Raw genomic sequence first — 27228 nt, forward strand, 5'->3', positions numbered from 1 at the left:
TGCAAGCAAACATTCATACACAATATTTGGCAGTATAAACATATAACAGTATACATCTTTTTAGAATTTCTATATTAATGCTGGAATCCAGCAGACTCCATAGTAGTATATTGCATTAAACATTAAATTTTGTTTATGATAAAAAAACAAACTAGGCTCATGTATAAAATCTACAAAGTATTTGTGAAACCACAATATATAGTTGCAAAAAGATTTTGAAGACTATCAACAAACATTATACATCTTTCATATCCAAAAAGTAATATTTTTAGTGAATTATTTTAAATAAACTGAAATAAAGATTTGCAAATGGTTATATTAAGTATTTGTTTTGAACAGTTCAATTACAAAGTGATGTACATTAAGAATAAAAATGCTTTCATCTCGAAAACCTCAAATTTTCTTTGTGTAATCTCTAATACCTCCTAAATGCATTTCAAATGTTTGTTTTGAGCAAAACTTCATATTTTATATGCTATTTTCTCTACCCTATCTCCATAAATGGTTGGTTAGTATTACCACCTTGTAACCTCACAAAAATCTTTTATTGCTCTTTGAACCATGATTAACTATATGTGCCATTATAAGTTCTAAATAACTCAGGGAATATGCAGCTCACGTTATCCCATCGAATTACAGTAGCCTCAAGCTGCTCACACGTGTGCTTCGTAAAACATTTTTATCATATTATTTTACCTAATCTAATACACTGCTGGCCAAAATCTTAAGGCTAATGAACATAAAGAAAAAAAATATGCATTTTGTGTTGTTAGACTCAACCACTTATTAGAGTAGAGCTTTGAAAGATGAAAATAAGAAAAGGGAAAATAAAAATAAAAAACTCTTTTTAGCATTTAATAGGGAAAATGTGAACACTATGAAATTAACTAACCTAAAGAAATCCCTATTTTTACATTTTAGTTCTTTTTTATAACAAATGAAGAATAAACATGAAAAAAGGAAATGAAGCACTTACCTGAGTATTCTTTTTTGTTGTTGATGACACTTAACCCTACTTTTTTCATACTAATGGTAATAATGCTCTAAATTATTATTTAATTAAATAATGCACCAAACAGTTACCTCTAACTATCACCATTTTTATGCTTTCTAACTATGCATCAAGAACCCTTAGAAATTCATACAAAATAATTATCTTTTCCATGAAAACAAAGTTTATAGTAACAGAGAAACTGACAGTTCTCCTTCAGAAAACAACAAAATAAAAATTATGGTTTGTCTGAGCATTGACAATTTTATACTGAATAATTTACATCTAATTTTGTAGTTACTGGAGAGGTGTACAAAACAGAGACCAGGAGATGCACAGAGAAAATGTGTCCCATGAGAGGAAATTCAGGATTTTTTTTTAAATATTGATCTATAAAGTTAAGAACTTCAAACTTATACTTTATTAAAATATTGATTATTAGCAATGACTTTTGCTGTACTAATTGGCATAACAAATAAAAAGTAATAAAATTTTAAATGTAAGTCATTAAAACCTCGTGACTTGTACAGTAAATAATTGGGCAAATAGGGTTATAGAGCTTCAAAAATGCTACTTACATTATAAAATATGAAAGATATACAGGATATCCCATCCACTATGTTTGTTATAGAATAGTCTTTTCCAAAGTTTTAACCAAATTGTAAAAAAAAAACAATATATTTGCACTTAACCATATTATATGAACTACAAGTTAATCCTATTTTTCCATTTTTGCATCCATTAATATTTTCATTTGATGCATGGACGAGTAACAGTAAAAGCAATTAAAAACAACCATACTATCTATTTACACGTGCTCTACAAGATAGAAAACATGTCCAAAAATGTGGAGTGTTAACAGAAACAGATACTTAGGTTTACATCAGTACCACACACCTCTTCACAAGATGGAACAGGAAGTCTTGATAACTTGAGAGCTTCCCACAGGGGAGACTCAGAAGACCAGGCCTTACTTTCTAGGATCTGCTCTTCAACCTAAAACAAAGAAATTGGAAACATGAACTTTTTTTCAACAGTAACTAGATTCATTATAGCATAATCTGTTTATTAAACTAAAAAAAAACATTTAAAAAAAGACATCATAGAAATTTATATAAAACAGATAAGAAATAAGTGGAATTAACTTTGCCTTAACATTTTTAAAAGTAATCATTAAAACATGAAAAATTAGACTGGCATCACAAACAAATAGGAAATGTTTTAAAAATTTATTATAGATTTGTTGTACTGATAATGCTTTTAAGGTATATTGAACATTCTTTGCAAAGAAGCAGACAAAAATAAGTATTAAATGAATCTGTTTCTCATTTCTTTATTTTTCCATTACAGTAAAGATGTGTCACAGAGGTACTGAAAGAAAGTAAAACTCACACCCTCTTTTCTATGCACCCTAGAATGAAAGTAAAACAAAAAGCATCAAATGAGAAAGACAGAGGTGATAAAAAAAATGTAACCCACATGATTCAAGTGCTTTACTACATCTCTTGACAATCCTTCTTCAGCTCGAATGACAGGTTCTATTACCTTGTAGAAGTCATAAGAGCAAAAATCAAACACCTCCAAAATCCAAGGAAATGTGCTAAAAGACAGGATATTTTATTTTTAGAAAACAGTCAAAGAAAGATTATTCAAAAGCATTTTTATGCTATTTCACAGATATAAAAGCTATTGATAATTAGGAATATTTAAAGAATGTATTTAATCAGTTCATTATTCAACAGAGTGGTAACATGGAGGTTTATGACATTTCTATGCATCTTGTTCAACAAAGCAAGTTAAAGCTACTGAGTAAGTCTTCAAAAATGTCTGAAGAAATATGAGGATTACTGCTGTGTACAATTGTATGAACAAACCAGTGAGTATCACTCTTAGGTACTGTAGTGTAGTACTTTTCCCTATTAATTAGGTCCCATGTGCAGCTAACATGAATTTCAACTTTGAATTTGTGTACAATTAATTTTAGCTTTAGAATAAAAAAAAGTTTTATATAACCTAAATCTAACTAAATGGACAATATATTTGTAGATCATACCAAATTTACCTATTCAATGAGGCTTTAACCAGGTAAACCAATTTTTACCAATTACATGTCAAGAGTATAGGAGTTTGAGTTCTTTAAAACAACATAAAATACTTGGAGTAGACCTGGAAATAAATCTTCAATAATTCTTGAACCCCTTTACTTATACACAAAACAGAAAATATTTCAATGTGACTTCACTTGGGCATGTTCAGTTTTAGAGCAAATGTAGTCCATAAAGTTGATTTCAGATTCTCAATGAAGTTTGAGAACACTAAAATTAAAAAGTCTAGCACTGTTTATAAGTAAATGTGACACAGAACTAAAGATGAATCACTGAATCAAACAGTTCAATTTCAACACCATCACTATTATTCTAGAATATCTGTTGCCACTCCATACAACATGATTTTGCATAAAACTTGGTGACATGATAACAGTACTGTATTAATGCATGGTGTCAAAGATTGTGACCTTACCTTTCTATTAATTTTTAATTTCTCCCAATAGCAGCAATACTATTTTCATGAAGTTTATTATTAATCGATTCACAATAAACTAAGTATTCAGAAGTTCATGAAAATGAGACCTTGAAGCCAATCAAAGGCATTAAGACAGGATTAATTTTTAAGATTATTTCTGTTTTGAGACTAATTATTATTCAATTTTTATAAAATACAACTTTTGTTAAGAAAAACTTCACAACGTATTACATACAATACTTATGAACTATTTAATATTAACCTGACTCTATTAGCCACTTTTCCACAACCATCTTGGTCACAAGTACTACCTACCGTTGAGAATTGTATGAGAACAGTACTATTTCTAGACAGCAAGCAAATAACGTCTTGTGAAATTCATCTTTTTCCAAGAGACTCTGAAAAAACAACAAAAAACATAACTTAAAGAATGTAAATTTAAATTTCTCATTGTCACCATCACATAAAAACTAATTAACTCTCTCAACACATGCTTGGTTGATTTGACCTACCATATGACCTCTTTGTATTCATTTACGTCTCAATAGATATAACACTGCTGACTTTTAATATAGTATAATTTCATGAAATTTGTTAGTCTTTCACAAACCAAAATGCAAATTTTTAAGTGAAGTATTTTTAATAAACAGAAATAAAGATTCGTCCATGATTATATTGAGTATTTACATCAAGATTAAAAATACACCTAAAAAATCTCAAATTTCCTTTATGTAATACTTAAAACCTCTTAAATACATTTCAAATGTTTCAGTGAAATTTTATACATTATTTCCTTTACCCTAGCTCCATACAGGGTTGGTCAATTTGACCCACCTTGTAAATCACCAAAAAAATCTAAATTATCATTTTAGAATGACTTCAAATTATAACATAAAATTACCTTTGTTTAACCTAAACAGTAGCTTTAAGCTTGTAACAGTATACATCTATTCACAATTAAATTTTTTCTTTACTGCCCTTTGAACTATGACTGGCTACTATATGCAACATTATTAAATTCTAAATTACTCTGCAAATGAGGAGCTCATGTTATGCTATTGAATTACATTACCCACAAGTTGCTTCATGAAACATTAATTATTATTACTTATTTTATGTAACCTTATCATAACTAACCTAAATAGATCCCTATTTTTATATTTTAGTTACTTTTATAATAATAAAAAAGAATAAACATGAAAAACAGGAAATAAAGTTATTACTTGAATTTTTCTTTTTCTTGTTATTAACTGTCAATGGCACTTAACTTTTTTTTTAAATACTAATGGTAGTAATGCACTAAATATTTTTAATTAAATGTACCACAGAACATAAACCAATAATATGCAAAATAGACAATTTTCCACAATTCTGAAAAATTTTCTGCTTTCTAATTACACAACAAAAACTGTTACAAATTCATACAAGCTAAATTGTTATCCTTCCTGTGAAAACAAAGCTTGTATAAACAATAAAATCAACAATTCTCTATTCAGAAAACAGCATAATTTAAAATGTCATTTGATAGATGAAAACCTTAGTTTTCTATTGATTATATATGCAGAATTAAATCTAAGGGAACTATTATTAATCCCAAAAGAGAGGATGTGACAAGAAGGGTCTTATTTTCTATTTGATAGCTCAGTAGCCAAACAAAATTGAAGGCTATAAAAATTGTTTCTTTATGAGCAATGATGATTTTAAAGTGGATAATTTAAATTAAAATTCATGCTTATTGGATGGGTGGTGGATAAAATAAAGATACCCACAGAAAATGTTTCAAATGTCATACTAGGAGAAATTCTGAATTTTTTAAATACTGCCTTAAAGAATTTAGAACTTAAAACTTGTATATATTAAAATATGGATTATTTGCAAAGATTTATGGTATTCTAATTGGAAGAACATAAAGAAAAGATATATCACTAAAATTCTGAACATCAGTCACTAAAACCTTCTGTTATGCACAGAAAAGGATGCTCCTGGTGATAACGTTAAAAAAAAAGTCTTACTACTTACGTAAATTCTAAAAATTCAAATCAAGCATATATATTTTTTAACTTTCTCACAGTAACTATTAAGTAAATTTATTAAACTATGTAATCAAATATTATATATCATGAGCTTTAAGTTTTCATATTAAATGTTTTCTAAACAAAAAATATAAACTGAGACAGTAGGTAAATACAACGTTTTAATATTTCACGTTTTAAGAGTAATAATACAAAATTATAATAAAAATTCATATGTTGAAATCTTATTTTAAGTTTAATACCACATCTTTGAGTTTCAATGGTAATGAGATTTAGGTATTCATATCAAGGTTTGACAATGGAGCACTATATAGAAGCAGATTTAGCAAAAACAATCCATAATTCTTACAAATAGATACTTACTGATAAGTCTGTTTTAGGTGGAAGTCTTTTCTTTTCATTTGTCATGACATTTTCTAAAACTTTATAATAGAGTGTTTCTCCAAGCTGAAGTCGCTTCTTAGCAAAATCTAACTGGGAACCAGGATGATCTTCCCATGGCTGGAAAACCACATTCATAAAATATGTTTCAAACTCTAACACTACTTCACATGTAACAAATATGCATCTCTCTCTTAAATCTTCAATGTGGTTTATATTTCTAAGATTTTTAGATGATACTATTTGAGTTATACAAGCATTTGTAAGATTTGCAAGAAACTTAAGCATTGTACTTATTAATGTTTTTGCTCTAGAATTATTAAATAAGGAATAACATTTAATTTTTCTTAAAATAAAGAAAAGAAACCTTAACATTTATATGATAAACAAGTTAAAATGCTTCACAATTCTTAAAAAAAAAAAGGGAAACTTTGCAAACTTCCTGTGCAGATATTTAATATCTAAGTATTATACCACCAGACACAGAAAAAAATTAAAAGCCAGATGTGAAATAATTTCAAAGCAAATAACTAATTTCATTTTAAATTATAATTAATACATTGATTGAATATTACATACTCTCACTGCATAAAGAAATATTTTCATAAGAAAATTGATGGACAGTGCAAAACCTAAGGTGTGTGTGTATAACATAAAAGTTTAAACATTTATATACATACAAAAATTACTACTGCATATTAAATTACAAAACTCCTGCATCCCAGAATTTGAAGCACACTAACATCAAAATCGGACTACTTTGTTATTTGGATTCTCTTTCTTGAGTAAGCAAAGTTACATTTTTAATTTTTCTCTACACCCTGACAGAAAATATAAATTACACATTTTATTTTTGTACACCTTGACTTACAAATTGTATAACATATAATAAAAATGAAAAGTTTATTAATTTCTTTTCATGCATTTATTTATATGGGAAACATAGGGTGATATTTATGATTTGCCTTTATTTTCTGAAATAAAACAAGCCATCAGTTGTCAGTCTGGTTACATTCACCCTTCAAAAGCTTGGTACATGTCCTTATACTTCTGTTTATGGATATCTGCATATTGCTTTGGGACCCAATAAGCATACATATTCTAAATGTTCTGTAGTACAGTAATGACACTTGCTCTTAAGTGCATAACACAAGAAAAAGTACACACATCAATACTGCTTGGTGGCATGACTTTTACAGCTTTGTCACTCACAAAAAGCACCAACATGAACACCCTTGTAATTAACAATCTACTGAACAGGATAGCTTGTTTTTTAAATGTAGCCACAAATGTGTTTATATTTTCAGACTCTTGATTTATCCAAACCACTTGAAAGTCATCACAACTTGTTTTTTCCAACTTAATGCACATTAAAAAAGATTATAGTACATGGGTATAATTTTTATATTATTTATTAATAAGAGGTAAATAGAATTTATTATGGTTTCATCAAAATTTCCATGGTTGTAAAAAACATTCCACGTTTAAAGTAACAAATGTGTATTACTGAATTCAAGGCATGAAAATTGTATTCTTATTAACAATCACATGTGAATCTAAATATTAATTTCTCACTCACCTGAACATAGCGTGTACAAAACATTTCTCCCATTTTCTTAACTCTTGCCAATATGTCGTCAATAGGGTTTCGAGTACATTCTCTACAAAGGAAAACCAAACTACTCATTCAGCTAAAAATGACTATATTCATGTTTCAAAGTGGTGGTTGTTCTCACATCTGCATCTTATAAAAGTACTTAGAAACCAATTCAGTGAAACATAATTATCTCACTTCTTATCCAACTTTTGACAATAAGTATAAGGGAAGTGTTAATACACTGTTAATTGATAATATTTAATGGTTCAATTCAAAAGCTCCATTAATGGTTTTCAGCTTAGAAAAGCGAGTAATTTATTTTGAAAAGTATCTTTTTTACACTTTATACTAACCAAGTCTACTGTCTTTTGGTTGGTCATTTCAGTGGTCATTAGAGCCTCATATATAAAGTCTCACCAACCCATTTTCAATCAATATCAGAAAGTCAATTTAATCAGTAATGCTACTGACAATTTAGTTAACTAACTGCCAGTCATAGCCCCACTTTCCTTATTTAGACATTTTTTAATTGCATTTACCCTTCAATGACAGGTTCCACATAATACACAAGAGTTTGTATACACATGTGCATATGTTATGTATGCTATAACTTTTGATGTATTTGTGTCTTCACAAAATTGGGTGCACGGAAAAGCAATTTTTTTAATGAAACAATTTTACCGAAGATTTGTTTGTGAAAATAGTCTGTTTTGTTACTAACACCAATGTTAAGTGATTTTCAAATTATAATTAATTAACACTACTCTTTATTTAAAGAATTTCAAATAGCAGTGTAATCTCCAGATCCTCCTAAGTATACTTCAAATGTTTATGTTCAGCAAGACTTTATATTTTGTCTATTTTCTCTACCCTAATTATGTCGGGTCTATAAACTGACCAATCTTGTAACCATTATAAAAAAAAAAGGAAATAAATTATGCTTTTTCTTTGTTCCAGAATGACTACAGATTATAACACAAAACACAAATTTCAAGACTAAATAGCTCAAGTCTCACAACATTATGTATATTTATCATTTTTATTATATTGACCATCTAATCATGCCTGGCTAACATCACAGAACTTGTAATGACAAGGTGCATGTGCCCTGATATTACCTTATCTAATAATATAAAAATGACCTTTAGTCAAAAGAAAGTGACCCTGCCTTGGCTGTGTTTTAATAAACTTGTATTTTGTAATATGCATTCATGTATGACTTTTTATGTTATATATGTATATAGATTATTTCTATTTGAAAAAAAATTAAACTTATTTTTCTCTTAAAATATAGAATATTAAATGAAGTAAAGAAAGCAATTATTTCTTCTAGCTGTGACCTTTGTACTTGATTGCAGTTTGATGTAGGTTGTTAAGCCTTTTAAAATTTTGCACATGGCTTATAATTTTTTTCTAAGGTTATGTATATAGTGGAATAACTAAAAAATATCAAATTATTACTGATTTCATAGAATTCCACTATAATGTATCAAGCTTAGTAACTGAATCTGTATCTAGGTTTCTATAATAATAATAATAATAATAATAAAAAAGTTTCAAACAGACTAGAGACAACCTTGGTTTGAAAGAACACGGTGGTCTTAAAACATTAAAATGGCTGAAAAAACCACTAGGGGGACATTCTTAGCTGTTAATTGTTTATTCATGTCACATATTGAAGTAACTGTATACAAGAGACCAATTCCAAAAATGGAAAGAAGTGGATGGGACCAGTGTTTAATTCAGTACATTAGCCATATTTCAGCACAGTGAAAAGAAATGTGGTTCTTATTTTATACTCTAGCTTGTCAATACTGATAAGTTGAGTTCCTAATCCATAAAAATATAAACGTAGTATCTTGACATTACAAACACTCTTGACATTACAAACACCTAATTTAAATCAGTGTTGCATTCAACATACCCCAACATATTAAAATCAATATTTGTCTTACTTTAATATCTACTTTTACATTAAGAAATTAATGTATGATACTAAAATGTGGATTATAAATTACAGTTTGATACCAATCTTCCTGATGCAAATTCACAAAATAGTAGTTTAATAAAACTTTAAATGCAAGTTAACAAATTCAGTAACATGGCCGTGTGACATGCGATAATTGAGTTAACAGAGCAGCTCCAAACAAAATGAAAGGTAAATAAAATCTTACCTTTCAAGTTATGTATTCAAGAATACAAAAATCAATCTGACAAATAGTTACACTTAAAAAAAATACTGACTCTGAGTGTAGTTAACCAGAACAAAGCAACCTCTAGATACTTTTCAAATACTTTATTTTCTATGCAACCAGGTAAAGATACTTAGGTTCAACAAGTGTGGTAAACAAAGCCTGTGAAGGCAAGGACTGTTTCAGTCAGCAAAATAAATATATTAATGAATACCAAATTAGTTTTAACAGTACATAAACTGGAGCTGTCATAGCTTTAACTAAGCATTATATATATATACACACACATATGCCTACACATTTCAATGCACATAATACAAAGAGTCCATGTGTCACTCCTGAACTGTATTTGTTAACTGTTTGAATAATACATAGCAAAAAACAACTGAAGGATAATTGAGCATGAGTAACCTAGCATCAACATAACATTAGTCATTATTATTGTTAGTAATGTCCCAAAGCACAATTAAACCATTACTTTGAAGGAGCCTTATCTACAACATTTTCAGTAGCTTAAATTGGCAAAATGAGTCTCTTAAGAACATCCTAAACATGTTTTTTAAATGGGACTGAAATATACTAAACATGTAGGATGCTTCATTTGGTCATCCTCCTCTTCAAAAAATGTTTCAAACAGTTTAGCATGGTGGGGACAGCATTTTCAATCAGAAGCCTGAAGACCAGTTGCACAAACATATAGTAACATAAAAGATAATAAAATATGATCTTCATAGTAGCAGTAAAATTTTTGAAGAATTATTTCTGTTTACACCATAATCCACTGCTACAGTATACATTATGTTCCTGTAAGAAAAGGTGATTATTTCCGATTTCAGTTTAATCAAATTAAGCTAGATGTATTACATAGTTTTAAGGTGAAATACAATAAATCTCAAACAAGAATATTATTGGCACTAACTGCAGGTAAGCTAGCTGTTGTGTAAGTTGCTGCGAGTAGAAAGCACCTCACATGGTATATGGAAAAGAGGATGTCTTCTTAAAATAAATTTTTAATTATCTGCATACTGACATGAAACATACTTGTGACTGAATATTTAATTCAGTCTTGAAAAGGGTACTCTGCTACTCTGCAATGAGAAAGAATTGACAGTGACTGCCAGTAGAAAAGGCTCTACTTTGTACAGTTATTTGAGCAACTGTATATTAACACATCATTCAACTATGACTACTAATCTGATCATGAACACACAGCACTCATTTACTCATGCTGTTATTAAAATGACATTTGTAGCCAGTTAGTTCATAACAGCCTGCTATGACTGGCAATTTTCCACATTCTTTAAAGCCTAGTCATAATTCATGAAGAATCAGGAGCACTTTTAATTGTGATTCACTTCTAGGTGACAACCGAAACGGGACTTTATGAGAAAAATAAATAGTTAATTGTGACAGTCTAAATAACAGATCATTTTCACTTCAGATACAGTGTTTGCACTAGCACTTGTGTTTATTAAGTCTGGGAGACAAGTGCTAAAAAAACGTACTTACAAAAAAATTCAAATTTTATAAATTTTTTTATTCATTAGTTACTAAGTGCAGTAACATTTAAGCAGTTTGAGTTACAACCTACACAACATTAATATATTCTGATTATTCCAAATGATATTAGGTAATTTGGTTTACACAGAATATAAATATGACAGAACCTATCTGAAATTAGAATGAAAACATTTCTGCTATACCTAACAGAATAAAACACTTCTCATGAATTATTAAGACTTATTATACTGTTACATCACTGGAAACAAGACAATTATATAATTACAGGCAAGATCATAAGAGTAGGCTGTATACAAGACAGTTAGAATAAAACAGTTTTGAAAACTGGCTACAACAATCAAAATAAATAAAAATGAATTGGGACAAACACAGAGTGATGTTTCATTTAATAAGCATTCAAAATTCCTTATAATATGAAAGTTAATAAACTTACTTGAATAGTTCAAGTAGTGTATCAGAAGGGCTTGTTTTATAGCCATTCAGCAGACTCTGAAGGCGACTGACACTCTGTGTTGCAGTGGACACAGGGGTGACATTAGCTGCTTCTTTGTCCATTAGGTATACACGACTAGTCAATGGAGTTGGAGGGGCAAGGGAATTTGTCTGTATTAAAATGTTTCATTCTTTAATATTAATTCAAAGTTTCTTCAAAGTTCTTGTTATATCAATATAACAGGTATATGATTCTTTTTTTTTTTATAATTATTATAAAGACTTGCAAAATATTGAAAAAACAGCAGTTTGAATTTCCTACTTCATTTCAAGAATAAACCATGTTTAAAATTCATGCTTAGTCATTAACATTTTCTGATTGCAAGTACATTACAACATTATGCTTTAATATTACCAAGCAATAAATATACTCAAAGCCTACATTATTTTGATTAAAATTTTGGGCAGATTTTTAAGCTTATGAGATAAAGAGAATACTGAAGATAAAACATTACAAAGTCAGAGTTAAACAAATCTGACCACTTAGCCACAATACATTGAAACTTCTCTCTCATAATTGGCAGTATAGACAATGCATCTCATTAAACTTACCTAACAAAAAGTACTAAAGACAAAAATCTATCAAACAACTCCTGTAATGATGAATTTTCCTGAAAAAGGTGGACAACAGATTAGTGTCTTACTTGTTCCAAATGTTGTTTTAAATTTCTTGGAAGCAGTTTTTCCTCAAATTCTGCATTACTAAAGTAGGGCTTTTTGGCAGGTGTACCAATTTCTTCATTAGCATTTTCTCCAAGAAAAACTCGCTCATCAAAATCTCCTACTTTTAGTACATACTCCTCATATGCTCTGTTAATAGCTTTGCTAATAAAAATAAAAAAGATTTGAGAAAAATGAAAATTTTAAAATATTAAGCAAAATGAAAATATCGAAATTTTATACTGGTATTCAATTGTTTTTGTCACACACACACACACACAAAAAAGCTGACATGATATTTAAGACAAATTAATTCTAGTCAGTTACAAATCTACATATTTTGTTTAGCACAAAAATATATCATTAAGATTTTAACTTACCTGTTAGATTCAAAATTTGGCAAGTCTAATAATCCTGTGAGAGTTTCTTCCCTGCCTTTTAACTCCTTTGTCACAAAAAATAAATGAAAAGTTATTCTATCACTTCAAAAACAAAATCTGAACATTTGATATCAGTAACTTCCATTTTACTTGCTTCTTTTACTCATTTACTTTGCAATTTATTTTACAGCTTTTATATAGCATGAAATAAAATATCAAACTTTCTTTATTAGCTATTCTTTACTGTACTCACCAGTTTTTATTTCATAATTCTACATTTTTTTTGCGTTCTATTATTTATTGAACAGTTAGAACATTTACATACAAGCAAAATTAATAATTAATTAAGCAATTAGGTTTAGCAAAATAAAAATTATACTTCTTTCGTATATCAACTTCAAAATATCTAAAATTTAAGATTTTCAAACCACATATTGAATTTTAAAGTACTTGAACACACAATAATACTTTCTGGCCTTGGAATATATTCTTTAACCATTAATCATGTTTTATATGCTCTGAAGACCATAATCTGCACTCATAGTGGTATTACACTGTTGAATAGATGGGAATATGCCTAAAGCAAGAATGTATGTAGTGCAATGACTTGTATAGGTAGTGTAATTAGCTTCTCTGTACATCCTTTGAGATCCTTTCAAAAATTGTTAGAACCTTGTGGAGTGATAAAATGTTTAGTTTTTAAAATATTTCATTTTTTACCTTACTATCTTTGTAGAACCAGTTTTGCATTCTAAGAAACAAGAGAACTTTGACAAGCACAATATTTCTTCCTCTCATTTAACCCTCTCACCATGGGCATCTTTTATTATACATTAAACTACCTTTTGTTCAGGTTACAAAATGTTATTATAGCTAATAAATACTATGTTAATAGTATACAAGTTCTTAATCTTATAAGGCAATATTTCAAATAAGATCTCAATTTACAGCAGTGAAACAAATGAGACTGTTTTTTTCTCCAGGCATCCCCTCTTCTCTAAGTTATTTACTGTTCCTTTGAGAACCATAAATTTAATTAAAACAACTCATTATAATATCATCATGGTTCAAGTAAAGCATAATTTTCATAGCCTTTAATTATGTTTGGTTACAAAGCCATTAAAACAAAATATCAGACCCCTCTTGCAACACCCAACTATCACATCTTTTTCAGGATTTGTCAATAGTTCTCTATGTTTAATATTATATTAATAACCAATAAAAGCCAAGATTTTGTATCTATCAAATGATATTATCTTGTGTTGTTTTCTACACAAAGAACTGTATTTTGTTCCCAGTTCAATCTTCATTCCCACAGCTAAAACTGATTAGCTTGTATGAGTTGATAAACTCTTGTTGCATAGTTAGAAATCCAGAAAAATTGTGATAATTAGATGTAATTGTCTGCTTTCTTGTTCTCATTCTATGTTCTTTGGTGTGTTATTTAATTAAACTACTACCATAAGCATAAAAAAGTAGGGGTAAGTGTCATCAACAGTTGGCAGCAAAGTTGGCAAGTCCAGGTATTCTTTGTTTTTGTTTATTATTATGAAAGTAACTAAAATATAAAAATAGGGACCTCTATAGGTTAGTTAAAGTTACATTAGGTAATATACATAACAATAAAATCACTTTTCATGAAGCATGCATGGAGGTATTTCATAGGTAACATAATGCAACTAAGTTATGTGAGCCACATGTTCCCCAAGTAAATTATAACTTATAATAGAGCAAACAGTAGTTAGGGTTCAAAGGGCAATAAAATAAGTATAAACAGAAGTAGCTGTTATAAATTTAAAGTTACTTAGGATGAACAAATGTTGTTTCATGTTACTGTCTGAAGTCATTTTAGTAAGAATGAAAAGGGTAATTCAGATTTACGTCAATTTTTTGGCAGCAACGATATTAATCATATTGGCCAACCTTATACAGAGCTAAGTAGAGAAAACAGCAGATAAAGTATAGTTTCACTGAAAAAATAAAATGTATTTTAGAGGTTTTAGATTATGCAAATGACATATGAAATGAAGTATTTTTAATGTCAATATGAAAATCACTTTGCACTAGGACTAGTAAAAAAAACACATTCATGGAAAAAAAATCTTTCATAAAAAGGTATTCATAACAATCTTATTTTTTGTACATAAAAGATTTGTAATGTTTGTGAAAGTCTACCAAATTTTGCAGAAAAAAATATATTGCAAGTTAATGGTATGAAAATTACAACAAGTACAAACTGGTCATGTGGTGAGTCAAACCAAGTTTAACAACAGGTCACAGGTCAAATCATTGCATTTGCTGACTTGCATTCAAAATGTTATTGAACTACTATTTTATGAATTTATGTCAGTAAGTTTGGAATCAAATTATAGATTATAATTCAAACTTTAATATTATATGAGTTAATTTCTTAACTTAAAAGCAAATATTAAAAGAACACATCTGAATATAGATTTTAGTGCATCATGCAGTATGTTGAATGCAGCACTGTTTAAAACTAGATGTTGTGATATGAATATACCAAGTCTAAGGTTCCACACAAACCAGGAACTCAAATTACTAAAATCAGCAAGCTAGAATATAAAATAAGAACCTCATCTTTCTATTTTGCTTATATGTGGCTTATGTAGTGAATCAAAGTGGCACCATTCACAGATCTCACACAGTTAAGAGTATAGAAAATAAGTGTTACTGAAAACAAATGTTTGAAATGTGTTTAAGACATTTTAGAGATTATGCAAATAATATTTGGGATTTTTGGGAAAAAGAAGTTTATTTTAATCATAATATGAAATCACTGTACACTCAGATGAGTTACAAAACAGACTTGATATTTTAATTAACAAATCTGTAGTTAAAATATTTCATTAAAAAATTTGATTTTTTGTGTACAAAATACATGTAACCTTTACTAAAACTCTACCAAATTTTGTAAAGATACACATGCTGTATCAAAAGTTATAGTGCAAATACTTAACATGTGCAAATGTGTCAACAAACTTGTGTATATTATACCAAACCCATCACAAAAGGGTTAATTAGGTAACTTCTAACCAGAAAAAAAAGTTTTGAGCAACATTTCAAAAACAACCTTCTACTTTTGAATTGAAAATTCCTAACAGATTTAAAATATGGAAATTGTTACATGTAACAATGGAGAACAGCAGAATTCTGTGCATAATGTTCAGGTAGCAACCACTGTATATTAACCATTTTATCCTAAATGTAACCATAAAGCATTATAAAACAATTCTAGTTGAACAAAGTTTACCTTAATGAAATTTGACAAGATTTTCATAACACTTAGAAATACATTGTACAAAAAAGATTTTTTTTAATAAAGTACTTTTGCTAAAGATTTGTCTGAATGCCCAAAACCTTTACTAAGTCATAAGTCACTCAATCAGGTACTTTTCAATGCTAAAAATAAAAATAAGGTATTCTAAAATCATCATTTCTATATGCAAATTTAATAAGTAAATAACTAAGAAAATACAACCATACAGTTTTCAATCTAATAGCCCAACTCGCAGTTTTTACTGTCACTTTTTTTTCACTCTAGTGAGTGATGTTTTCCCATAAAATGGTGACCATGCAAAAATGGCTCAATGCATTTTTGGCTTGTAAAGACCAAGTCAGTAACTGTGGTGCAGCACAAGTGCAAATGATAATACAGGAAAGAAGTATGAAGGAATTTTAAAGATATTGTTTATAGAAAACCAACAGCAAATATCGTGGTACTAAATATCATGATAAAACAGGCCAGTAACACTAACTGCAGATATGTTGCAGAAAACACTGAATGAAATAACATATCAGTTACAAAAACTTAAAGCCACTAATGGTGCACATCTAGAAGTCCACTGGCATGTCAATAAAAAAACATTTGAACTTAACTGCAAGATACTGAAAAGTGTATAGTTGTATTTCCTTAGTTAGTCAGCCCTCTCATACCAGGTATCCTTTACTGTGCATGGCAGAAAGTTTGTGTTACATTCAACATTTTATTACTTTTTGTTTATGTTATACCAATTAGTACAGCATAGACCTTTAGCCACTAACCCATATTTTAATAGAAGTTTTATTATAAAGTAATCACTCAAAAACTCCTGAATTTCCCCTAGTATGAGTAATGTAGTATATTTTCTCTAGGTTTCTTCTCATCTCTATTGTAAAAGATATGGAATAAAAACAAAATCCCCTTTTTCTCTATAATGAATGTGGATTCTGAAATACAATGGCAATTATTTTATTATAAACAACCTAAAGCTCTCAACAATTTCCCTCTTACTTCCATTTCATTTTGTTTTATTTCTTGTTGACCCAGTTAGAGAATACAGGAAGTAAGGATAAGCAGACTATTATGTTACATCATGAGACTATAACCTGTGCAAGTTCCATTGAAGAAAAATTATTTTCATTTAAATTTCCTTATAACCTAATAACATTCTAATTTTTACATTTTACTCACTTTTGTAAGCACATGGTTTAACAAGATTTTTTAAAACCCTTTATTGGTTGTCTAAAAAGTAACTCATAAATTTTCAAATATGCATTTTAGAATGAAAAATATATCACATGTTAAACAGAATTTCCCACAATTACCATAATTTATCAGACTAACTAGCCTATAAATAGATTAAAAACTTTCATTTCTACTTTGAGTAAAGTGTTTAGTTTAAACATCAAAATTTCCTCATAAAATACCCGCTTTTACCACTTAAATAAAACCAAACGTCTTTTTTTAAGCAGTTTTGAATTTATCTTGCTGTTGAACATGTTTATAATGAATGTAAAATTAACAACTTACTTTAACAAGATATCAGTATTTGCTCAATCCAAAATGACATGCCCATCCCATATCCTCTGTCCTTTATTATAGCTTGTCAATATCTACATTATATGTTTCTGACCAATCAAACAACACATAACCATTATAAGCAAAGCAAACACGCAATAAAACATGGAAGCAGTTAAGTACCTCAATGAAAAAAAAAAAAAGAAATATGTGCATATCATCTTCGGGTATGTTATATACCTACAAATAACCTTCTGATAAGACTGTTTTCATATATAATTATCTGCTATAGGTCAAAGTAATTTTATTTCCATTCCTAAGAAAGTCCAGTCTTTTACTGTAGATCTATTAACCCTTTTTGCTAGAGAACACCTTGCTTTTGTTTTGACTCAAATGTGCAGATTGAGAACTTATTCAAACAGTTCCTTCAGAAATTAAAATAAATTCAAAATTATGAATTATAAACTTTTATGATCTTGGGGTTAAAATATTTTAATTAAATTTTTAATGTTAACTTTAAAAAAGGTAGTGACATGCCCACTTCATCCCTCCCATATGTTTTGAATGAAAGAGTTTTCATTTCAAATGATTGGATATTCATCTTGATGTGTTTTGAAATTTATCAGCTGCTCAGCAATCAACAAGTTAAAAAAAACCAACATTTTTATTTCAGTTTAGTGTGAGCCTCAAAGCAGACAAGGAAATCTGATTTTGCCTACTGGTACTTTTATTTTTTCTCTAACCCTAGCACATACCCCTGACTAATATTGCCATCACTTGATTTGAGCAAACAGGATGGATGGCAAATTTCACAACAGAAATGGTGGTCAGTTCTCACCACAAACAATAAGTATTAGTAAAAAAAAAAAAAAATTATTTAAGGCATGAAATTTTTCACCAATGTAATTATCATAACAAATATGTATTTTTATGACATTATGTCTCATTTATTTCTTGCTATACCTCTAGAGATATTTTATTTCATTTTTATATTCATTTTATAGTTTTTATATAAATGAGCTTATGTTTAAGTTTTGCCAATTTCTTTTTTTTTAATATGATAAATGTTTTACAATTGCCAGAAGCCACTCAAATCATTATACGGGAAAAGATTTATTACTTTTCCTTTTCATTGCAGCTTTTTGAAAAATGTCTCAAAAAAGTGATCAGGCATGTTGTGGCATAAAGGACTAATAGATTTGCAGTATAAGTCTAGCTTCCATGGAAATGGAAGGATGACTGCTTTATGACCTTATATACAAAAACAGCAGCTTATCACAAGATTTTTCTGTATATAGATGTTTCAAATCCACATATTAGTGTAAAAACATACGAGACAAATGGCAATCATTTACTTAAGTCCACTGGAAAACAATTTGACTACCTCATTCTTGATGAGCTTACGAATATAAGGTTTCCACCAGTGTTCTTTTATCCCTTTTGCCTCTACCACAATACCCTGGTGCTTAGTACAGAGAAACTGAATAGTACATGGAGGATCAACAGGGGGTTTATAATCCTTGTTGTGAAAGTTTTCAGGTAAGCCTGTGTAATAATAAAAATATCCATCTTTAAATAAGTAATATTGCAGAATATACGTCTGATGTCTACTCTACATGTACATCACTATTAAAGAGTAACTCGCATATGAATTAAATAAGTAAAACACATTACAAGGAACTGGCTAGTTTCTATGCTACAAAAAGATCCCAACCCACTCTATAAGAAATTTGTATGACATACTTTTTATTTCATATACACTGCTGGCCAAAATCTTAAGATTAATGAACATAAAGAAAAAATATGCATTTTGCATTATTAGACTCAACCAGTTATTTGAGTAAAGTTTCAAAAGATGAGAATAAGAAAAGGGAAAATAAAACACTTTTTTAGCATTTAATAGGGAAAATGTGAACACTATGAAATTAGCCAAAATAATAGCTGGTCAAAAGTTTAAGACCATACCAAAAAGAAGTCCTAAACAGTGTAGGAAATGCCCAACAAGAGGTCTCAGTAGCGAGTTGCACGGCCATCACTGTGAATAAGTGCAAACATTCGCTTTGGCATCATCGATATAAGCGTTTACAGAAGGCTGGCTGGAATGTTATTCCAAGTAGTGAAGATGGCTTCACAAAGATCATGCACTGTTTAGAATTGATGTCCATTTCTATAGACTTCCCTTGCCATCCACCCCCAAACATTTTCAATGGGGTTTAGTTTGGGCAAACATGCTGGATGGTACAAAAGAATCATGTTATTCACCATGAAAAAGTCCTTTGTCCTCCAGGCATTGTGGATTGCAGCATTGTCCTGCTGAAAGATCCAGTCATTTCCAAACATGCGAGAGCCTTCAGTCAATAAGGATGCTCTCTCCAACATGCCAATGCAGCCATCTGCTGTTTGATGCCCCTGTATAACCTGAGGCTTCATTGTTCCATGGAAGGAGAAAGCACCCCAGATCATGATGGAACCTCCTCCACTGTGTTGTGTAGAAAATGTCTCTGATGGGATATCTTTATCGTGCCAGTAATGTTGGAAGCCATCTGGATCATCCAGGTTAAATTGTTTCTCATCAAAGAACAAAGCCTTCGTCCACTTTTCTACGTCCCATGTTTGGTGCTTCTCAGCAAAGTTTAACAGAGCTGTATCATGGTGTGGAAGGAGGTGTGGCCTTTAAAGATGTTTACGGTTTTTAAAGCCTTTCTCTTGTAGATGCCATTTTATTGTTCTTGAGCTGCATTCTGCATCCATAAGGGCCTTAATCTGGTTCGACAATCAGCTGGTGTCTTGCCGGACAACCCATCAAATCCTCCTGCCCAATGCCGGCGAAATTTTCTTGGGCCGATCACTTGAAATTCTCATTCTGTATCCCTCAGGAACTTTTAAGAAATTTGCAACAGCAGGTTTACTACACCCAATCTCACCAGCAATGGCATGTTGAGAGAGATTTTCTTTTGCAGCTCGACAATTCTGCCACGTTCAAACTCTATCAACTTTTTAGCCTTTGCCATTTTTTTACCCAATGTAACACAGGATATTCAGTAGGAGATGCTGACAATGCTAATGCTTGAACACAAATAACTAAATTTTGTTGTGTTTACCAATTAACGCCTAGTTTCAGTATCGTCTTAAACTTTTGACCAGCTAGTATTTAGGCTAATTTCGTAATGTTCACATTTTCCCTATTAAATACTAAAAAAGTTTATTTTTATTTTCTCTTTTCTTATTTTTATCTTTCAAAGCTCTACTCAAATAAGTGGTTGAGTCAAACAATGCAAAATGCATATTTTTCTGTGTTCATTGGCCTTAAGATTTTGGTCAGCAGTGTATGTTATTTAAATGCACAATATGTCTTAACTTTTAATCTGAAATGTAAAAGTCATATTTTCTACCAAATACAGCTGGAATCATTTAATGAAATGTCAAATTATTCTTACAAATTCAGGGCTGTAAAGATAACTTATTCCACTTTAACATCACAGAACTTCATACTTTACCTGCAAATTTGTCATTCAGGAGATCTCTCCGGTCAGCAAGAAGTGCATTACCATAGAACAAGTCTATACAACACAGTAACAAATGATAGGAATTCACAAGGTCATCACTAATTGAAGGAAAATTCCCTGAAATACAAATTTCACCTGTTATAAATCAGTAACTCCTACCCATTTCAAAAGATTAAACCTTTTACACCTATAAATACATCTCTTACAGTTAAGCTATCAGACCCTTATCCACAGTTGTAATACATCATGAACTCTACTTAATATACAAGCTTCATCACTGGAAACATTACTTGATAACTTCAAATTATGTTTATTCCTAGTGTTACAACTTAAATTCTTTATGTAGTGCAAGTGTTAGATTTAGTTACTTTTAGATGCAATAGTTTATTGCAGGTTTGTTTACATACCTGCTTTAAAATCATATGTTGTGCATTTCAGCAGTTACAAATTTATGACTGTTATATTATTGTGTCAAGAATGAACATAATGAGCTCAATCAACCAAACCAGCTTCAACCTGCCATGAAGTCTTCAGTACAAGTAACTTTATTGTACATTTTCCTATTCACTTTTGAATTTTGAAATGTTTCTGTATATAATAACAGAACAAAACTGACAAACTACTTAAAATTAATAAATTAAGTAGTTTTTTCAGCACACAAAATGTCAAATACCAAAGAATACAACAAAGCACATGCTATGATTTATACTTTCTACAATAATATGTACATACATGTAAAATAAATACACTATGAAGCCAGTTCAGTTCTCTATCTTCAGGTTGAGATAGACAGTGTTTTGGTCTGTATACTAAGGTATTTACAGTAACATCATCAAAATACCAAAAATAAAAGTGAGAAATGTGTACACTGTGGAAAAATGAAAAATAACGTAATAACCATTAACTCTTTCATTTTCCTCTTTTTCTCTCTCTTGCTATTACCTTATTTAGTGAATGTGTTTGTGGTTACCATATTAAATCTTATAAAATGTTGTTCAGTACCCATTTGTGCTTACAAGCAGTAACAATGTAGTATTAAAAGCACAACTGGGACACTGTACCATTATTATCAATGTATTTAACAAAACTTTAAAGTGAAGTGCACAAGAAAGCAATAACTGAATACACAAAAAATAGAGCAACATTTCACTCAATTTTATATTATGTAACAAAATAAAATGAAAAAAATTATGAAAAACATTTTAGAATTGAATTCAACATTGACTACTGAAAAGAAATTACCATATATTGCATTTTCCTACCTTTCAATGAATTTATGATATTAAAAACTACTATTTATTTTATTATTACAATTATAATATCGAAACAAAGAAAATTTTTGGTGAAGAATAGGTTTTAGAAATTAGTGGATTGTTCACAAATAAAAGTAACTAGGCAAATTCCTAATATACGAAAATCATAGGTACAATAGAAAAATGCTCATGTACTGACTAGCAGCAGGTTGTAACGTATGACTATTCAATATAATAGTGAATTCATATATATTAATTTACTGCTACTAGCATGCAGTTTACTTCAACATTTAACATATGTAAAACAAATATCTAATAACAATGGCAAATTACAATTTATGATTATTTCCTGGCTTTGAAAGTTCATAATAATTTATTGTAAGTGCATTATTTAAGCAAATGCAAAAGTTCATAATAGCAAATTCTGCAGTCTACTTTTACCTTTGACGTGAACAAAGAGTGTCCAACAGAAAGAGAAGACATCCGAAATACTGCATGGTGGCTTTCTAGTGAACAAACATTTCACAAAAAGACAAAAAAAATGCAAGTTAAATTTATGCAATACTGTTAAACAATTAAGAGAGATTATTTCCAACTTTATTGTTTGAGTACACTGTATAATAATTTGCACATTACAAAAATAAAGAAATGCACTGAACATTAACTACTACACCACACAGTTTCTAAGAGACTCATAATTTACCTTTGTTTTCTACTTCTAACTGGTCGCTGAGGGTCTTGTGATGGATCTTTAAAAATATCCAGAAAAATTGGTTCATATTTTTTGAAAATGACAGTAGAAACATTGAAATTCCTTTCAAGATGATCAACCTTCTTTCTTGTATCTTGAGGTAAATTTGCCATATCTGCCCATTTTTTCATTTTATTAAAAAACTGGACTAAACTAAAAAAAATATGATAAACAGATGCAGATAAATAAGAAAAAACTATGACACTGAGTCACTTCTTTAACCTCAAAAAGTAAATAACCTTTCAGCTATATTTATCAGTGTAACAAAGATCAGTTTATCACACAACTTCTTAAAATATTCATTTCTTATTCTTAAATACAAAAAAATCTAGACTTAATTTTGAAAGTTTTTATATTTTTTTCTAATATTCAATATAGAAAACTAAAACTTACTTATAAGTAAAACCTGGTAAAAAGTTACTGTATGTGAGAACTTTCTCTTTATTTCAGCAAAAATAATGATTTTGTAAAAGTTTTACAGTAATAATCAATTTACTTTTGTAAACAAACTGCTTTGCTCAAATGCAAAACTTCATGTAAATATTCATGTGAAATAAACTGAAATTCTCCTGGTAACAATAAATAGCAGCATTAAACATAACTTTTAAACATAAATCTACATACCCATAAAATTTGTAGTTTCAGTGATTTAGCTCTTTTTTTAATTATTTTTTTCATTAATATTTGTTGAACTAAATGTAAATGAAAACTAAACTGAAGCTTATCAAGAGCTATAGTAAATTTGAAGTAGCTAAAAGCTGGATTTGGATAATTCAGACAAGAAAACACTTATATAGAAAATTATATACTAAAAAACAGCTGGAATGGGTAGAGAAAGCACTAGTAGAGGAGCTCACGTTTCAACCTTCTTTAGTCAACCTGACGATGACCACAAAAGGTCGAAACATTGTTCGCTCCTCCACTCGTGTTTTCTCTACCAATACCAGCCGTTTTTAAATACATAGATTTAGATAACCTCATACTTAGGCATCTATACAACCACAGATACATAAAATACGTAATCATATAGTTTTGTAGATTTATTATGAGAAATAAAACAAGAACCTTAGTTTGCAGGAGCGTAGAAGACGAGTCAAGGACACACAATTACCCTCCACAGAAGTCATCCTACCCACTGTTTGGTATACACCACTTCTACAAGCAGCATAGAGAGCACAAGCCAGCCAGTGAAGAGAATCACCCTGCAAATATTTATTCACAAATTCAAAATGCATTTAACTCCAATAAATCATCTGTATAAACTTAAAAAATCTTAATATATTAAGCTTTTGAAAAATACTATAAAAGAAACCCAAAACACAACAACATTCTCTTGAACATAAACATTACAAGTTCATATCATAAAATTGTTCTCTGGTCTTACTGTCTGTAAATGCTTTTATGAAAATGTCATCTGGATTATTAACTGCAAACCTCTAAAAATTATAAAAACTTCCATGTTTCCTCAAGATCCTTTCTCCAGTGGAATCATCTCAGTGGATTAATCTAATCAAGATGATACCTTCCTCCAAGTACTGAAACCATCCTGATAACTTTTCCCTATACTCTTTCTTAAATAATGTAGCCATTAAGCTTTCATATCTGAAACCAAATATTTCTGCAAACACATTCATATTTCCAATATTTATATGACATAATTCAAGGAAGATAATTTATGTAATGATTATAAATTTAAATGCCCCTTTCCCTCAAACTCCTGTAGGCTATTGAACTCTTGCAGGCCCTCACTACTGCCAGCAGCAACTCAGTTCATAATCTAGACCCTAGACTACCTATTCCAAATGTTAGTAACATTTCCTCTCATCCCATTTTCTTCAAAACATGGAACAAAAAAATCAGAAACTCTTATCCTTTCAGTCCTGTGCATAATCTAAAATTTAAATAAAATTACTCTTACCCTCCTTCTCTCAAAACAAAACACATTATGAGATCTTAACCCATCCACGAACCATTAAATCAGCTACCGTAAGAACCCTTTCCAGTTAATCAATATTCTTATATTTTGTTTTTAGATGGGAACTGTTAGATACATACAATTTTTCATTTTAAGTTTAATACAAGAGTAGTATTTAGTTTATATTGTATGCACTTTAAAGTATGTAATTTTTTTTTTAGAATTAACAGGTTATGACAAGCATGTTTACATAATCATTTACAAATCATTTGCTGCACAGTTCAGTTGTTGTGAATGCCACATTACTCAAACCTTGTGAATTTTTCTTGTTGCTTTAAGTGTGTATTGTTACATCATAAAGTATCATGGTTCTAGGCCTTAGTCAGACAATATAAATGTATGGGCAACACAGTAAGTGAAAGTTAGAATGCATCATTGTGAGTTTAGCCACAAAGAACACATAAAAGCAACTTATAGTGAGTTTCATAGATTGTATTTTAAGAGATAGAGGTGAATAATTTATCTTGTCAAAGGGTGTTCAAAGTAATTGAACCCAACTGTGTGGACTTTGACAAAGAAAAAAGAAATGATTTAAAGCTCTGAATATTTGTTGTAACTGTGATACAACCAGTAGTGTAATAAAGGTTTTTTTTTATTTTGAATTTCACACAAAGCTACATGAGAGCTATCTGTGCTAGCTTAGTGTAGACTAAGTGTAAGACTAGAGGGAAAGCAGCTGGTCATCAGCACTCACTACCAACTTTTGGGCTACTCTTTTACCAGCAAATAGTGGGATTGACCATCATATTATAATGCCCCCACAGCTGAAAAGGCGAGCATGTTTGGTGCCATAAGGATTCAAACCTGCAACTCTCAGATTACGAGTCAAATGCCTTAACCCATCTGGCCATACCGGGCTAGATAAAGTTTTGTTCATATATATATATGACAGCCAGATGACAAACAAGGTACAGCTGTGTGTGTTGATTGACAGAATAGTGAGAAAGTTATCCTCAGGAAAAACAGAGATGGATACTCCTTACTATATGGGAGACATCAAGACCATGAGTATGAAGACAACCATCTATGACTTGGTGGATGGAAACATGCCAGGCAGTGAAAGTTGAGGAATCAGATAAAAGAAAACTGAAAAAGTATTGTTGTTACCACCAGAGCTCAAGAAAAGAAAAGCAAGCAAAACATCAAGTCTCTGCAAGTCTTGAAAGGTGACATCCCTAATTTAGTTTTACGGAAACTGAAGGAAGCAAAAGAGAAACCCTCCATTACAGAAACTTTGGGGCAGTGCCTGGGAGAAAGTTAAGCATAAGCCAAAGAGGAGAGAAACTTACAAAACAGACGAGAACCATAAAGGAATGCTATACTAGATCTATCATGATAGTTCTACTGAGAAAAGTAAACAGATAAGAGTACTAACAAAATAACAGATTCAAATGATGAAGCTGGTTCTTGATTCAATTGTGGAAGGGCACTTAGGAGCAAGGAAAATGACAGAATAAGCAGCAGTTTCAATTAGCCTTAAGTCTTTAGAGATGTGAGGAAATACTGCAGTTCATGCAAGAACTACATAAGGACAACACCAAGGAAGGTGGTCAAGGTGCTTTTCATAGAAAAGTCATTCAACAGAGTAGCTGTGGACTTGACTGGATCACTATCATCTGTCTCTGTTACGATTGCAAAAAGGCAATCTCTAACAAATTTATTAATTTTGCTCTTTTCAGAGTAGAATTTTTTCCCATTACATAAGTAAAACTAATTGGTCTATAATTCTTATCATGCCCTTTAAAAATATCAGTACAATTTAAAATCCTTCAGTAATCAGGCATCTGCAATTGTGACCTACTGACCTACCAAAAACTAGCAAGACTTGCATAGCTAAACTTTGACCATCTTTAACCCTTTCACCCCAGATATCCTTTACTATGTATGACAAAGTTTTAGCATCTCACATTCAAATGTCTATTAAACTACTTACTATTTATGTTATACCAATTAGTATAAAGCCTTGGCAGGGGAGTCACATAGCCTTGTTAGAAGTAGCTTGGGATAACATTAATTTTATTTCATCAATTACATTTTCATGTCGCTAGTGCCAAAAGGTTGGGAACCTCTGCTCTATATATTCATGGACAGATCTTTTACTTCATTAAAAATAATTCAAAAAAAGTTTTTTGTATGTGAAAGTCTCAGAATGTTTACTTAAAAACTGTCAAAGTT

The 27228-nt window shown here is 30.0% G+C and overlaps 1 protein-coding gene and 1 long non-coding RNA gene across 14 annotated transcripts in view; both read right to left on the bottom strand.

The window, feature by feature from the left end:
- Positions 1–27228, bottom strand: part of LOC143256934 (uncharacterized) — a 496333-nt gene that overhangs the window by 117084 nt on the left and 352021 nt on the right. The gene's annotated exons all lie outside the window — the stretch shown is intronic.
- LOC143256927 (retinoblastoma-like protein 1) overlaps positions 1–27228 on the bottom strand; it is a 67108-nt gene that overhangs the window by 29768 nt on the left and 10112 nt on the right. Inside the window, exons 2-14 of the mRNA XM_076514815.1 lie at positions 24144–24280; positions 23031–23231; positions 22769–22833; positions 21066–21191; positions 18953–19113; positions 12771–12835; positions 12375–12555; positions 11672–11841; positions 7508–7589; positions 5911–6048; positions 3830–3912; positions 2471–2591; positions 1889–1987 (exon numbers count right to left, since the gene is read on the bottom strand). Coding sequence (XP_076370930.1) covers positions 1889–1987; positions 2471–2591; positions 3830–3912; positions 5911–6048; positions 7508–7589; positions 11672–11841; positions 12375–12555; positions 12771–12835; positions 18953–19113; positions 21066–21191; positions 22769–22833; positions 23031–23231; positions 24144–24280 — 1629 coding nt within the window. The remainder of the gene's footprint in view (positions 1–1888; positions 1988–2470; positions 2592–3829; positions 3913–5910; positions 6049–7507; positions 7590–11671; positions 11842–12374; positions 12556–12770; positions 12836–18952; positions 19114–21065; positions 21192–22768; positions 22834–23030; positions 23232–24143; positions 24281–27228) is intronic.

The sequence above is a fragment of the Tachypleus tridentatus genome, chromosome 7 (assembly GCF_004210375.1).
Source record: "Tachypleus tridentatus isolate NWPU-2018 chromosome 7, ASM421037v1, whole genome shotgun sequence".
NCBI classification, from domain to species: domain Eukaryota; kingdom Metazoa; phylum Arthropoda; class Merostomata; order Xiphosura; family Limulidae; genus Tachypleus; species Tachypleus tridentatus.